General features: G+C 43.0%; 1 protein-coding gene across 8 annotated transcripts in view; it reads left to right on the forward strand.

Moving 5' to 3' along the window:
* Positions 1-16,759, forward strand: part of sun1b (Sad1 and UNC84 domain containing 1b) — a 39,955-nt gene that overhangs the window by 19,104 nt on the left and 4,092 nt on the right. For 6 of the 8 annotated variants that reach the window (XM_079521187.1, XM_079521184.1, XM_079521183.1 and 3 more), the window contains 18 exons: positions 1,945-2,180; positions 3,478-3,504; positions 4,340-4,654; positions 4,849-4,983; positions 5,793-5,921; positions 6,449-6,532; positions 7,354-7,470; positions 7,596-7,880; positions 7,995-8,088; positions 8,828-8,886; positions 9,554-9,753; positions 10,637-10,915; positions 11,666-11,758; positions 13,937-14,028; positions 14,378-14,522; positions 14,949-15,299; positions 15,424-15,508; positions 16,314-16,429. In XM_079521187.1, the coding sequence (XP_079377313.1) occupies positions 1,945-2,180; positions 3,478-3,504; positions 4,340-4,654; positions 4,849-4,983; positions 5,793-5,921; positions 6,449-6,532; positions 7,354-7,470; positions 7,596-7,880; positions 7,995-8,088; positions 8,828-8,886; positions 9,554-9,753; positions 10,637-10,915; positions 11,666-11,758; positions 13,937-14,028; positions 14,378-14,522; positions 14,949-15,299; positions 15,424-15,508; positions 16,314-16,429 (2,842 nt within the window). The remainder of the gene's footprint in view (positions 1-1,944; positions 2,181-3,477; positions 3,505-4,339; positions 4,655-4,848; positions 4,984-5,792; positions 5,922-6,448; positions 6,533-7,353; positions 7,471-7,595; positions 7,881-7,994; positions 8,089-8,827; positions 8,887-9,553; positions 9,754-10,636; positions 10,916-11,665; positions 11,759-13,936; positions 14,029-14,377; positions 14,523-14,948; positions 15,300-15,423; positions 15,509-16,313; positions 16,430-16,759) is intronic. The other 2 variants (XM_079521186.1, XM_079521188.1) reach the window with 2 other exon arrangements.

Here is a 16,759-nt window from a genome sequence, read left to right on the forward strand (position 1 = left end):
GGTCTGTTCAAATGTCCTCACCTCTGTCTTCATCACACACGTGTACATCACATCTAGGGCTGCAACTAGGGATGTCCCGATACACTTTTTTCATTTCCGATCCGATTCCGATCCAACAATTTCTGTGTTAGCCGATACCGATACCGATACCAGAGTGCTTTTTTAAAAAAGTGTAAAGTACATGTACCGTAAATCCTCATTTATAATCCGGGGGCTTTTATTTGTCTCAACCGATTCTGATACCAGGCTTTTATTGGAAGGAGGCAGCTATAAGAAGGAGGCCTATATTTCTACTTTTCAAACTGATCATAATGAATAAATCACATTTTGGGTCTGTTAGACAGTTAGAACCCTGTAAAATGTACTGGACTCATTTATTGAGACCAACTCCTCATAAAATATTAAAAGCTGCAGTTGCGGGGGCTCACTGGTCATTTTAACTATACAATATTGGCATATTGCCTATGGTAAATACCATAATAAAATCAACACATCAATTTTAAACCAGGATTCCCTGCTTTCATATGACATACTATCCTATTTACTGCAGTTTAGATGCAATAAAATAATAACATAAACATAAAATGTATGGTGTATGGTAGGCCATTTCCTATAATATCAAAGCAGCTAATATGAACAGTGCAACACTGCAGTGATCCAACTATTGCAACTTCAATGGGAGAGAGAGAGAGAGAGTCGCGTTAGAGAGAGAGACGCGAGAGAGAGAGAGAGAGAGAGAGAGAGAGAGAGAGAGGAGGGGGTCACGTTAGCAACAGGCTAAGCTCACAGCATATTGGTACGTTCGTTCTATAAAGGGTAGATCCGCTCCCGTTTGGGGGCTGCTCCCAGCCCCTAAATGGTAGCGATCTACCCTTTAATAGAACGAACGTATGGTACATTCGTTGCATGAAGCGTAGATCTGCGAGCTCGCAGCACGTCATGTCACAAACAGAAACAGCTCTCACTTGGTTTTGTCATTTTCCTCCCTCCGCAGTTAGACTGCTGCTCTGTGCTGAGTGCTCTCGTTAGTTTTATTGTCCGAGTCCATGAAAAGTTTCGACTCGGTGCAGACATGCACAGAGTTGTATTAAACCCAAATGCGATACATTTGGGTTTAATACAGTGCATTATTGGCCCAGTCAGTTTAGAGTTTATTTGTCCAGTCTAACTTCGAAGAGAGGGGGAGAAAGAAAAACAACAAAAGATAGCCTACTTGGCAGCCCTTGTGCATGCAAATTTATGTTAGTCGCAAACTACAGCAAGCCGCCTTTGTTTTAAATTGTCCCCCATTCACACGTCGGCAAAGCCGTTCACACCTACGGCTGGAGATGCGCGTTTTCAATACCGGCGGCCCCGTCTCACCGTGCTGCGCGCATCACGTGATTAAATAAAATGTGGTATCGGATTGGTGCGGGGCGTACTTGCCGATTCCGATATGACCAAATAATGGCATATCGGAGGGCATTCCGATACAAGTATCGGTATCGGGACATGCCTAGCTGCAACTTTCAATTATTTTCTTGGCAAATGTTACTTTTTCACTTAATCAAATAATTGAGAAGCATGTTTTTTGATCAAATGTTTTTTATTTCTAATATCAACGATTCAATGCTGAGAAAATTCAAATAGATTTGTAATCGGTTACATTAATTAGTCCATTTAACATTTGCAGCCCTATTAAACGTTGCAGTCCATGTATTGTATGCTATTTGAAGATGATAGTACCGTAGTACCGTAACTGAAGAGTTTCTCCAGAATTCCTTGAACATGGGACAGTCAAGGATCTTGACCAAACAATTATTGTGTCCTTATGATACCTTGATAAGCTTACATTTTTATATCATGTACCATATCCACTACAATAACCTTCACCAGCAAAACACAAGCAAGACATTTTGAAAAAGTAGTTTGATTAAACTGTTTTGTGTTTTCCCCGTCTCTCAGGACGGTAAGAAGCCGAAGGCAGCAGTCCAGTTCCAGCAGCCAGTCTCTGTCCTCGAGCCAGACAATCACTCCCAGGAAAACCCTGTCCTTCTCCGCCACCAACACACCAATCAGCAGCATCGTCGAGCAAAGCCACGCAGCCGTAGATGCCTCCCTATGCACCTCCACTCAGAACCAGTCCAGCCTGAGACAGCGAACCACCACAACCACCACCACCACCGTTGATGGATACTGGGGTTAGTACTGGAACTGCGCTGTCATGTACTTTATCATTTATATGACTTTTTGGTACATTTTTTTTTATTTTATCCCAAGATATTTGTAACCCAATATCAATTATCTAATGTAATCCTGGGCACTACACTCCCTCTGCCAACCTGGGGAGAGAAATGGACTGTCCTCATGTTTCCTTCAATGCATGAGGATTCCAATCCTCTTCTTTTCACCTGACAGGAGGGAGGCGCGTGGAAGGAAGGAACACGTTATTCGAACCAGTTTCTAATTTCATCAGGCTGGCGCCTGATGAAATTATTGGAGACCAGGATTACTGCATGTTTTTTGTGAGGGTACCTACCCTAGGGGACACAGGGTGAACATGCAAACTCCACACAGAAAGGCCCTTTTTTCAACCCCACCTAGGGTATGGGCACTGACGCGGAGGAGAGAACACACCCACACCTATTTTATGTATATTTTTCCTAAAGGGTTTGAGAGATGGGGAGACCCATGTTAACTAATAACAAACACTTAATCACAATGATTTGGCTTCTATCTGAATAATGGAGCTTTCACTTTGTATTCTTTTAACAAAAAGCACTTACACTCCCTTCGAGTTTAAATTCCAGAATCTACGATTGCATCAATCAGAACAGAACAGTTCAAATGTTCAAATGAAACAATGTTTCAGCAATTTTGATCCATATGAGTCTACAATGTTGTTTCTTTTTTTTTCTTTTTTTGCTAATTAAAAATATTGACATCGACAATATCAACATTTGAATTTCCTACTACAGTATTTTGACAGTATTTAGAAGATAGAGTAAAGAATGAAAAGTATACTGTGGGGGCAGCATGCCATCTGATGTTTACAATGCATCACGTGATGGTATGTAGCATTGCCGCCAGTCAGGAAACGCATGTTGGCCAATGAATCTGCTTGACTGGTGCAGGTGAGATCTCGCCAGCCCGGTTGGCGGAAAAGTAAACCTCGTGTCAGAAAAGAAAATAGTGTCCCACCCCAGTGAGTCACTCCACAACACAGCTGCATTCCAAAGGGAACTGAATTGTAGCTCAACTCCTCTTGTTGGCTGTATCCATTTAAAGCTGCAGTGTTAAACGTAGGGATTAATGAGTTGTGTTATACGCTTACCAATGGGATGATGAGGCAGGGTTAATCGATGTATGTAAAACTCCTGTGATGGTTGCGCCGGTGATTAGCTACAGAACGAACTGGGATTCCCTCAAATTGATTTATGAGTGAAGTCAATGAGCTCTAACAGGCCATAACTGACAACTGCTTTTATGTCTTTACAGGGTCAGGTCACGGTGCTGAACTCACAGGTCAGTAATGGTTAGCTTTCTAGTATTGGCTCACTTCCCATCTCCAATCGATTATAATAAAGTCTCAAATAAGTTTTAATTTAGCAATTGTTCTCCTGAGTAACTTACTTGAAATATTCAATAACCCTTTATCAACTTAAAAGCTGCAATCCGCAACTTTCTGTAATGAACAAATCCTTATTTTGACCATTCTGTATGAAAGAGTATGTTATTACAATATAACCAACACAACTGTGGTGGTTTTAGTTATCTGCTCTTCTGTTGAGAAATATACTGCATGTCCTGCGGTCAGGTAGGTCCACTGCAGTTTTACGACAAGAGGTATTGAATTTTGGCACTACTGCGGAGGACCCAGGTTCGGATCTCTTTTGCAATCACAGACTCTGTTTAGTGATTGGTTGTTTTTGAACCAAATGTTTGTATATACGGTAAGTAACTCTGTCAAAATGCTGTTATAACTGAAGGTCAGTAGTGACCAAAACGTTGCCTCTCTGTCCCTGTCCTTCTCTACAGTCGAATCTCAGGTAAACATGAAAGTTGCCGATTGCAGCCTTAAGCCCTATTTTCTACTTAGACATCTATTTTCCTATAATGATATGCCCCATAATGACGGCGGTTAATAATGTTAACAACTTAAACCCCACCATCTGTATTCTGGGAAAACCTTCGCAGAAGATAGCCGATCGGCAAGCGAGCTTGTCGATCTGCTATTTTCAGCGAATATATTAATGTATAGAGCAAAAGCGGAAAAGACTCTAGACTAGCATAGAGCCCTGGGGGACTCCGGTCAACCACTTTTAATGGTTTTAATGGTGTGTTTGTAATGTTTCTCCAGCGAGGAGTTCCAGCGCTGACCACAGGTCGTCGAATTCCAACGGGGGTGTGTGCGCCAGCGCACACAAGTCCCGCACTGAAGTCCACAACGGCTACATCTGTAAAGACTGCTCTATCCACTCTCCCAGGACGGAGGCCCTCACCACCCACTCTGCATTCTCCTCCTCATCATCATCATCATCTCAGGCTGCTGCTGATGCTGCTGCCGCCGCCTACAAACTCTCCTCTTCCTCGGCGGCAGCATTATCATCATCATCATCATTATTCTCGTCCTCTAATATATATTCCCGAGACAAGAGCCGGAGCAGCAAGACAGGTGAGATGTTGATTAAAGGCATGATTCTGTGATGGATGACTGTCGCCGTGGTGTTTGCTCTTATGTATTTATTTTAGGAACCGCACATTGTGTATTCTATATGATTTTGATTTCTGGCACAGGAATCCAGTTTCTCTTCTGCGGTAGAGAGGTGTTATGGTCGGGCAGTAACCATCATTGGTGTTTCTCTCCAGGTGTCCTGGTGTCTATGTCTCACACGTGCGTGCACTACAGCAGACGAGCCCTGGCTCCCATAGTGTCCTTAGTCACCCTTCTCTTCAACAGTGTGCTCTGGCTGGGCTCAAGGGCCAAGAGCCCCCCTGGAAAAGGTATATATATATACATACACAGTTTACCACTGGGCGTTTCTCCACCCAGCATCAAGTTCCTGTCCTCTGATTTCTCTCTTCTCTGTTTGATGTGGCTGCATTTTGTATGGCGTGGCTCTGTAGCCGGTAGGGTCTGTCCATGGACGTCTGTCTGTTGTCTGCAGCTAATGTTACACATTTCCAGACTGATCTGTGCCAAATGTCTTGTGCATACAGCCAGCAGGCAAAGTTATATACCTCCACACATTTTTTTGTTCACATGTATTTTATATTTTTTACAAATATTTAACTTAATGTTATAATGGAAGTCACAGTATCCTTCAGTATTGTGAAGTGCACTGGAATCTTCAGCAGTCTCTGTGAAAAAAACTTGACTATACACTAATATTATAATTGTCTTCTACTTAATTTATTATACTCCATCATAAAAGTCGTACACCGAAAATAGCTGACCTAGAGGCTCAACGTGTGAGCTTGTAGAAAATCTATTTTCGGTGTACGGTGAAGTGTAATACAGGCTACAGTTGGTTTCTCTTCCCCTTGTTAGTTTTCACCTGAGCTGCCTCCTTGTCCTCGGTGACTGAGCCATTGGTCTATTCATATCTCCCATCTAACCCCATTCCCTTTTATCAGACTCATGCAGGCTTGTCTCCTAAGGTTTTCTTCCTCGGATCTCTGTACTTAGAGACCTGCTTCACTAACTGAACCGTTCCTCCAGCCTGTCTCTCTAGCCAGCACCCCGGTATGGAATCGTGGCTGTTTGACTAACAAGCAATGTGTGGTTGTGGGTTTGGTTGTGTCACCACCAGGTGCCCTGGCCTCATTCTCGGGGTCCGTGAGACGGTCTGTGAGCTCCGGCGTGTCCCATCTGTGGCTGTTTAAGCAGAGCACGCTCCACAGGATGATTGGCTACAGGGCCAATGGCTACGAAGGAAAAGGTACCCACCTCAGAGGGGGTAAAAGTTCAGGGGGTGGCAGTCCCTGGACCCCACTGCCCTTCTATTTCTTATTATCTGCTATTATTATACTTCTTTATTTCTCTCCCTCATTTACATGTTGAAAGATGTTTGTGATGAGGATAATGAGTAGGAGTAATGGTTTGCTTTTTATATTGTGAGAGGAAATGCACATCTGTCTCTCCGTTTTCTTTTCTCTCTCAGCCAACCTGTTCTTCTCCATTACTATGCTCCTTTCTGTTCCACAGCTCATGGAAGTGTTTCCTACATCTTAACTCTATCACTGTTTCTAATAGGTCTGTCTTCTGTCTAGTACTGATTGTAAGCATAACTCAAGTTGCATGCAGTTCTGTTCCTATACTTTTTCATAAGGAAATGGACCTTGTGTTGTTTGTCACCTTGGCGACATGCAAATTCTTTCTTTCTCTTTGGGACCAGTGGTTTCTCGTGGAATATAGTCTAGAATTGCATTGTTGCTTTGTAATTAAACGTGTTATTGTCTGTTTCAGCTCACTCCAGTTTCTGTGGAAGCATGAATGTGAAAGACCTGGTGACTACAGATTCAGCACATCTCAATTTAAACGGTTCCTTGTGTAAGTAGACAAACACACACACTATCTATACTTGGCATTGAGACTCATCGTAACCCTGACTGACAGAGTTAATGCTATGCGTGACCTGCGTTAGGACGAGTGGGCAGAGGTTGTGTGAACCTCTATTGACCACTGTGACCCGCTGGAAAACAGATGCTGCTCCAGCACTTCCTTCTGGTTTTTTTGAAGACCAGTTTATGAATTGGGCTTACTGTTCATTTATTCTGCACTTTAGTTAGAAGTAGTCCATTAGGTGTGTACATTTCGGACCTCCCAACGCAGAAATGATTCATCAAAATCATAATTCATGAAATCCAATATTATTTTTATGTAATTCATCCATTTCCTATGGGCCTCATGGCTCGGCAAGGCTTACTTACTTACCTACCGTCCATCCATCCATTTCAACATGTAAATCATTCTTTATTTTTGAATTAACATGATAATTAATAATAAGGAACAAAAATAATTGTGTTCACAAATTTGACTGGATGACCTGATCTACTTGCCATTAGTAGAATATGGACAAATAGATAGATCAAAGTTCCAAGCAAAGTTATTGTTGCCTTTTTTATTATCATTCAGTTTGACTTTTTACACTCCTATTGACTATAACCACACACACACACACACACACAGGAATTGTGCGTTGCTTTTGTCTGTTTACGTTTGCCTTATTTTTCCATGGATTTGTATTATTTGTTTTTGTTGCTTTCATTGGATCTGCTGATGTTTGTAGTTGCTGTCCATGTTAATTTATGATTTGATTCATTTTGTGTGTTCTGTCTGTTTGCTTCCATCCTCTCATTGGACTGACACAGGTGATGACTGTAAAGGCCGGCAGTACACTGAGACTCACTCGGCCCTCGTCCACACTAAAAAGTCCTCGAGGTCTCAGCGCCTGGTGGGGGTGCTGTGGAGCCTCCTGGCTTACGCAGGTTAAACTCAATTACCATTGTCCCGCTAGACAGAGACACATCATAGATCATACTAAATGGATGGGGGTTAATCGACCTACTTCTCATTGTTCTAAAGGTACATTTTCCCCAATGTTGTCCTGCAGGTTATTGCCTCCTCCAGCCAGGCTACTGTGTGGTGAGAGCAGGCAAAGCGCTTGGTTCGGGAGCTGGGACAGTGGTTCAGAGGCTTGGTTCGGGAGCTGGGACAGTGGTTCAGAGGCTTGGTTCGGGGACTGGAACAGTGGTTCAGAAGCTTGGTTCGGGGACTGGGACAGTGGTTCAGAGGCTTGGTTCGGGAGCTGGGACAGTGGTTCAGAGGCTTGGTTCGGGAGCTGGGACAGTGGTTCAGAGCCTGCTGTCACTGCTGTGGATGCTCCTGGCGGCTCCAGGTTAGTTCTACTGATACACAGCAAAAAAAACAAGCGTTAAGAATATAACTGAGAGACACTTAAGGGTCATTTTACACTCAATCCATTTTCCATGTTTCCCTCTTTCCTGTCCAGTGAAGGCAGGCAGAGGTTTGCTGTGGTTCCTTGCAACAGGATGGTACCAGCTGGTCTCTCTTGTGTCTCTGCTCAACGTCTTCTTCTTGACGCGGTAAGAAGCTGGCCCTCATCTCAACTTTTAGTAAAGTAAATGTTTGCCTTTGTTGCTACGGTCATAGAGAGACTGAATTGCTGAATTACAATTTAGGCATTTAGATGCTATGCTACTTACTAAACAACTTAAAATGCAAGATTGAAGTCAATGACATGAACTCTTGTTAAACAACAGGTTAAAAGTCAAGTGAATAGAGTGCCAAGAATAGACATAAAACCTAGCATATGTAAATACTTGGCATATTTGAACCAGTCACAAAATAGCGGTGAATTTAAATGGCTTTCATATAATCTTAATATTTTTGAGCACTGCTCAAGATCCAAGCCTTTGCAGTGAATTCTGGGTATTGTAGGATCAGACGGTGAAGCGCTGTGTTCAGATTGGGACAGAAAATGAATCCAAATGGGAATCTCATCTAATCAAAAGGCTGTGCACCATAAACAAATTGATTAAACAGCCACACATTTCATAGTTGAGTATTCTTTTCGGTTCTTCAGTTGGAGGCTCCCGGTGACCGTAAATGGTTAAATTATTTATTTGAACCTTTTAAAATGTTCATCTTGATTTAATAATGCAGTGTTCTCTCAGTGGGGAGAAGAAAGGTTGCTGTCAGTTTCCCTTTGAGGCGTTGTGAAAGTTTTGATTTGTGAGGATCTTGGAGTGTTTATATCAACATCACATGTCTGCCTCCAACGTGTACGATTGTCTGAAATGTGTTTGTGTATCTGTGTTCCAGATGTCTCCCCAAACTTTGGAAACTTCTGTTGTTCCTCCTGCCTCTCCTGCTACTCCTGGGTGAGTTTGTTAGAGCTCAGACTTATAGCACTATGCCACTGTAGTGCAGGTGTAACCCACTTAGCCTACACAATACACACACACTCACACATACACAGATGTACAGATCTGTACAGGACGCTTAGAGTCCAAACCAGCACACGTCCCTAGAGCATGCTTGGAATCCAGTACCAGAATCAGGTCACCCTCTCTGGGCTCCCAGTGACAGAACTACCCATCACTGTGTATCGGTTATATCCTTGCATATTGTTGCACAGCCAGAGTTTATTAGCCGGTAAAAAACTCTCCCAGCCGGAATGTTTTTAATCTCTTCAGACACAATGAAATTAGAAGTTAAATTGAAATTTAAAGTACGTTTTCAGGCAAGTGACTTTTCAAAACATGTATACCAATAAATACCTATATTTGCCACTAGTTAGCAACTCTGGGAGGTTTTGGGTAAGCCTGTTTTCTTCCCTAGTGCATCTCTTATGGGTGGTTGTGGTGATATAGGACCGAGACCGCTAGAAGAATACAGCTTTAGAATCTTCCCAATTATTTATCTGAAAAATGTCCTGGACCACATCGACCAGCAGCAAACCTTTCTTAAAAATAAAATTAAAAAAAAGCTTGTACATGTACTGTGTATTTCCATACCTTAACTCAGTCCCAACGTCTCTGTCCTCAGCTTTATGGTGGTGGTGTCCGTCCACTGCTGCCCTCCTGGCCTACCTCCCAGCCATAAACCTGACTGAGTGGAAGCCTGTGAATCCTCTCAGCCTCCTGCCTGACCTGGCCCCAGCCTCGGCACCAGTACCTGCTGCCTCTGTCCCCACACCGGAGGCTCCACTGGTGCAGACCCCAGAAACCCCAGTCTCACAGGCACCGGTAAGAGAGTGTACACGGTACACGTGGTGTTTGTGTGTCCGTAGTATATTTGACTTCACTACTTTTTGGGGGAACGCCACTATTGAATCTCTTGTATTTGTGTAAAATGAGCTCACCGCTCTGTAAATACCACCTGTCCTTCCTGCTTGGGTAGAGTGTGCGATGTCAAAATCCACATGTAGTGGAGTAGAAGTAACCACTTTTAGCAACCTATCTTCATATAATAGGTCCTCACTAATAATCATGATAAAATAGCACAATTGTTTTCTACTCGGTCTGTGTCTCATAGGAGGGCTGTGGGCAGTTCAGAAACCCGTCCACCAGTGACATCATCGTTAGGCAGATTTGTTTTTTAAACAAGATTTATTTTTTACAAAAGTATTTAGATTTTTATTATCATGAGAACAATGGCTTCCATTTTCGCATTGCAACTTTTCAGTACTAGAAAGCCTGCAGTTTCTATTCGCTTGGATTCCCCATCGATGATGTCACTGGTGGACGGGTTTCTGAACTGCCCACAGCCCTCCTATGAGACACAGACTCATGAGTAGAAAATAAATTGTGTCATTTTATCATGATTATTAGTGAGGACCTATTATATCAAGATAGGTTGAAAAGTGGTGAAGTGGTCGTTTAAGTAAAGTACAAACACCTCAAAATTGTACTCAAGTACAGTACTTAAGTAAATGTACTTAGTTACTATCCGCCACTGCCAATACAACGATATCATAACCAATGTGTCCCTCCTTCTGTCTTCCCCTCCATGTGTCCCATGGTGTCCCTCCTTCTGTCTTCCCCTCCATGTGTCCCATGGTGTCCCTCCTTCTGTCTTCCCCTCCATGCGTCCCATGGTGTCCCTCCTTCTGTCTTCCCCTCCATGCAGCCCGTCGTCCTTCCTCCCGTGGTGGTGTCCAGCCTGGACTTGGAGCGTCTGGAGCAGGTGGAGCGGCAGCTGGCTCTGCTGTGGGGACAGATGCAGGAGGGCGACCAGAAGCAGGAGCAACGCTACGGGACAATGCTGACCCTCAACAACGCCCTGAAGGAGCATCTCCACGAGCAGACCGACAAGGAGAGTCTGGGACTCTGGGTCTCCTCGCTGTTGGAGCAAAGACTCCTTGTGCTGAGAGGAGAGCTGCAGCACGAAGACACGCGCAGGGCGCAGGTACAAGCCCTACGCTTATTTTTTTAGAGAGAGGGGGGGGGGGGGGGGGGGGGGGGTCATTCTTGTTTTTATTTTTTTGAGTGGTGTAAACCACTCCTACAACTGGCTTTGTTAGTTTACGTGTCTGTCTGTTTGTCTGTCTGTCTGTTCGTACCAAAAAATGAGCATGGTTGCTATGGTCACCCAGTTCACACGGGTGTGATTTCATTACGTCAGACATTACGTCAGACCACAGCTGATCAGTCTATATAAGACCGTACACCACTCAGTTCACACGGGTGTGACTTTTTTTACATGCAACTGGACCTGATGTCTTGATATTGACATTTTCTTGTTGGTTTGAGTGTGTTGCAATTTTATTTCAATTACACAGCATTGTCTAATGCTCGATTTGTGATGGGTGAATCACAGCATTCTGCCTCAGTTTACGTGGCTATGGAAGCACAAGATTGCAAGCTAATGAAATTATTTCATGTCAAGTTGTTGCTTGTAAATTGTCATGTGGGATAATGTCAATATTTTATTATTGGAAAATAAGTGTGTCTCACTGTACATTATCATTAAGTATCCTTTGAACTGTATAAGGAGAAAAGCACTTGACAAAATGCTCTTCTCTGTCACATTTGAAAACGGTGCTAGAAAAGTACATTTGTAAGTCAAATAACACCTTTCAGTCATACGAGCCAGCTCTAAACCCAGCCCACCTTTCTCCTTCTCTTGTTCATTTGTTTGTGGTGGTGTGCACTGCAGAGTGACGAGGAGCAGAGGCAGGAGCAACAGAGCCAGAAGCTGCAACTGACAGAAATTGAGGGGCTGCTCACACTTCTTTCTGCCAAGACTGAGGTACATCAGTGTCAAAATATAACATTCTGTAACTAGGGGTGTTCGCGGGTGCATATTCCGTTAAACGGTTAAACAGGGCTTCCTCTACTAACCGCTTTCAAAATAATATTCGTTATTCTATGAAATGTATTTTGAATTGAGATATTTTCGTATTTTATCCATATTTCTAGAATTATGCTTTTAACAAGCAAAATATTCTTTTATGTCATGTTAAGGTTTAAAATGTAAAGGGCCAATTCACCCCTTTTGCAACCAGATCTTATTTTAATGATATTTAGGAGCAAACACAAAGGTAGGAGCGCACAACAAGAGTACAGAGGTGCTGACCACGGGAGACACACTTTAAAATGGAAAGGGGAGGTTGCACAGCTGCCAAAAATACTTTTGATTGTTACCAAGGTTTAGACAAACAAGTTGCCGCCTTCAGGGTATGAAGAAGGCAACTTGTTTGTCTAAACGTTGGTAACAATAAAAAAGTATTTTTGGCATCGGGACTACGAGCTGTGCGACCTCCCCTTTTCTATTTTAATGATATTTAGGACACAAACACTTTCCTGGGATTTTTATGTGTGCAATGTGTTTTTAGATATTTTGGTCATGGCGCCATGTTCTAGACCAAGATTTGTCATGAAAATGTGGTCTTACTTCCTTCCTGGACTTCAAGTCACACCTCCATGAAGCCTCCATAGGGTGCACATTTCAAATTGTGCTATTGTTATCTACTACACATACTATTAACATTGAGTGACTGCAGTTTCTTCCAGCAGTGAAATGTCTTTAAGGAGAATTGGTCAGCTTCGTTCAGACCGGCTCTGACTTGCTGGAGTGACAGCCTATATTGATTAGACCTACTTTTGCGCTGCGCACTGGCATGATGTAATTAATTATTTGGGAGCCGGTGTATATGATTCGAATAGTATTTTCAACATTTTAAATGGCTTTCATATACTCCTAATATTTTTGTTTTAAACTGAGATTTGGCCTTTTATATGAAATGTGGTCAGTTTTGGCTATTGTCTGGGGCTTAATTTCAATTAATTAATTTTTCAACTTTTCGAATAAACTATTTTAGAAAGGTTGTGTACACGTCAGTGATATTAACCGCTGGGAACATCCCTATCTGTGACTTCCCACGAGACAGTACATGCTCTAGGGCAGATGTTTTTAAACTATGGGTCAGGCCCTGAAGTGCGGTTGAGGGAAAGTGACGGTGGGGTTGATTTTGGCATACTTTATTTTAGTATTATATTTCGGTGTTTGCAACAGATTTAAGCTACTCATAGGCTATACTGTATGCTTCCATTTACAAATGTGTACTTTACATAAACACCTTTTCTGTTGATAAGACACAACATCAGCAGGACAAATGCATTTTATTTCTAATACATATTCCTATTCAAGGCTTACAATGTATGTTTTATTTTAAAATGTGCTTTATTTCAACTGTGAAATTGCACTATAAATCAACTGTGGGCCCCACAAAAAGAATTCCCATAAAATGGGGTGCTGGTATAAAACACTTTTGAGAATCTCTGCTCGAGGGCATACACACCTACCGTATACCTACGAATAACAGGGACATTATTTGCCAGATCATAAATCAAGTCCACACATTGTACAGTTCAGGCATGCAGGTTCTCGAACGTAAAAGGCCTTTGATGGAGGATGATTGCATATTTTCCTTTAAATCCAACCATGTTTCTAACCACTGTAATCTAACCACTTTTAACTATGCATACCGCTACTACGACGTTGCCGTTGTGGTCACGCAAATGAGACTGAGGTTTATGTTGATGTGCCGAAACATAACACGCTGCTGATCACTGTGTCAGTAAGCTGAATGGTTATGTAGCTCTGGGTGTGTTTCCACACTAATGCTGATTGCCTGACTTGCTTCTCTCACATATTCATGGCCCTGTGTTTATGTGCTTGTTTCATACTTGCCCTGATGAAGACTCGTTTGAGTCGAAACATGTTGAGTCGAAACAGGTGTTTTAAACTTTAATAAAGTAACCTGATTTTATAGCCGCCCTCTTTTTTTTAAACTTTTTTGGGTGCTCGGATTGCCCCTCTTTCTTGTGCTATATAGTCCCTTTGATCCTTGAAGCACCATTCGTACCTTTTTAACTTTTTGCACCTAGTTGATTTATTTTTTCGCTTAATGGTTCTGTGTTTCAGGAGATGCGACAGAAGCAGCAACAGTATAAACTGGAGAAAGAGGAGAAAGAAAAAGAGGCAGCCATTCCAACACCAGCTCCAGCGCCTGTCAGGTATACAAGGCTTTAATTAGTGGGTTCATCATAACTTTATTCTCCGTTATACTTTCACCTAAAATATTCATTCAAACTTTATTTTGGAATCTATATTTATTTTTGTTTATGTTATTTTTTTGTTTAGTTTGTTTACACTGTTGCCAGAGGCAAATCCATCTAGAATACTGTGTTTGTGTGTGTTGTATGAATGCTGTATGTATATGTGTGTGTCAGCTCAAAATCATCAAATCATTGTGAGTGTGGATTCGTTCAGACTGCACACAGGGACAGGAGCATTGTCTTGTTTCTTGAAAGCTGACTTCAAGGGGTAAATGTGGTCTGCAAATAACCTTCTCTTTCCCCATAGTGTGGGTGTGAAGCAGGAAGAGCATGATGCTTTGCTAGCGGAGGTGCAGAGGCTTGAAGCGGAGCTGGGCAGGATTAGACAGGACCTCCAGGGCGTTATGGGATGCAAGGGAAAGTGTGAACAACTGGACACACTCCAGGAGACAGTAAGTAACACAGGCGCTCTGTCGCAAATTTGGCAGGGAAGGTATTAAGCATTTTTTAGGAAATCAAAAAATCTATAGAGTTGGAAGCATCTGATGCATCCTAGTTGGGATCTTTGAATTGCTCACATAATTTTTTGGAGTCAGTTTGGCTGTTGCCTGAGAAGTTATTACTACGGAAACATGGTGCTACTTTTCTAGGTTTTGTCAAGTCATGGAATCTTTTCAAATCGAACTTTATTTATATAGCACATTTTAAACAACGATTACGTAATAAGAAACATTCCTAACTACGTACCAAGGTGATGAGGAACACAGATAAGAGGTTTACTCTTAAGCAGTGTTGGGAGAATATTTTATAAAGACTACAACACAGCATGAACATAATACTATATACATTCATCTTTCCAACTGTGCCTCTCTTCACAGATATCATCCCAAGTATCAGCCGAGGTGTCCTCCCAGGTGTCCTCCCAGGTGCGTAAGGAGTTGCAGGCTCTGTTCTTTGGCAGTGGGCAGGCCGGAGAGGAGCAGGGAGAGTTGCCTGAGGCCCTGGTCCTCTGGCTGTCCCAGCGGTACGTGAGCGGAGCGGACTTGCAGGCCTCGCTGGCCTCCCTGGAGCTGAGCATTCTGAGGAACGTGTCCCAGCAGTTGGAGATGAGCAAAGTTCAGACTCTGGCCGAGGCACAGGTCCATGCACAGGCCCACGCCGACACAATCACCCAAACGGTGTCCACCAGCGTCCAGCACACTGCCACCGCAGAGGGACTGTCTGAAGAGGTACTGGTTCCACACCGTTCTGCTGTTGGCGATCATTGTCCACGGCAATCATTAAACAATCTATAAACCTTGTGCGTTGACATGTCTACGAGCTCCTAATGTGACTCCTCTGTCTCTCACCTAGCAAGTGCAAGTGATTGTACAGAACGCCTTGAAACTCTACTCCCAGGATCGGACAGGCCTGGTAGACTATGCCCTTGAGTCTGGAGGTAAGAATAATGTCTCTCTTCAAATGAGTTTTCAGCCACAAGCCACAATACTCTCAATGCAAGAAATTAGATAGCTGCGCACCGCATAGCCTGGGGTCCACCTATGCTTTCTATGGCATAGGCAGCTCCTGGCAGGATCCACCGGGAGAATCTAGACGCAGCTGCGCGACATGAGACTAATTCATTAGAGCGACAGAGAGAGAGAGAGGAGTGTGTGTACGTGTGTACGTGTGTGCGTGTGTGCGTCAATTTAACAAAGGTGCAGACGATCAGGAATCAGCAGAGAGTGATCGACGTTTGTGCTACTCTATGCCGCATTGAAGTGGACTCTGTCCCAGACTCTTTTTTTCTTCTCCCTGGAAATAAAAACGTCTGGGTTTCCGAGGCTACGCACCGCATAACCCGGCTATGCATGCTAATATTCTTTACTGTAATGGACCATATAGGAATTAGCTGTGTCAGGTGATATTAGACTTTTAGAGCTCAAAGATCAGGTTCTATAGTTAAGCCAGTGTGATGACTCACGTGAATGCAAAAATGAAAGCAATGGAGACCGTTTAATGTTGTTACAGATACAGTACATAGCAAAATCCATAACTCTTAAGAGTTATGAACCCTTACAGGTTAATTTGGTATTGGTACACTCTGGCTTCATTTAACTCTGGGGATTTGTTGATTTATTTAAGGCAATATTGTTATATATTTATAATGCCAGTGTTGATGTTCCCTGTCTTTAATCTCTGTGCTGTGTAGTTTCAAACATGGCCCTGCCCTGTGGTTACGTGACTGTTTGTTGTTTTCCCAGGTGGCAGCATCCTGAGCACCCGCTGCTCAGAGACCTATGAAACCAAGACGGCTTTGATGAGTCTGTTTGGGCTTCCCCTGTGGTACTTCTCCCAGTCACCACGCGTTGTCATCCAGGTGAGGCTCACTGGTGTCCCACGTAATCCCGGGAAACAACCTAGGAACCTGCACACCGGTCAGATACCCAAAAGGGAGAAATACCTCACAATAACTTGGTATTGTTAGTCCTTTAAACACTGACTTAGCTTAGCTAACAGTGAACTAGCATATAAATAGCCAGCTGACCTCCAATTCCCACCTCTAACCACTGTGATTCGCTGAGATGTGTGGACGGAGTGCTTGTTTTGTTTAATGTGACCATTTATTCTGTCCACCACAGCTTGCCAACTCTGACGGTATGACTTGTCAAGGCCTTGCACGCGTGACTTGTTTTCAAGTATTTAAAAA

The sequence above is a fragment of the Electrona antarctica genome (genome assembly GCF_951216825.1).
Source record: "Electrona antarctica genome assembly, chromosome: 14".
NCBI classification, from domain to species: Eukaryota; Metazoa; Chordata; class Actinopteri; order Myctophiformes; family Myctophidae; genus Electrona; species Electrona antarctica.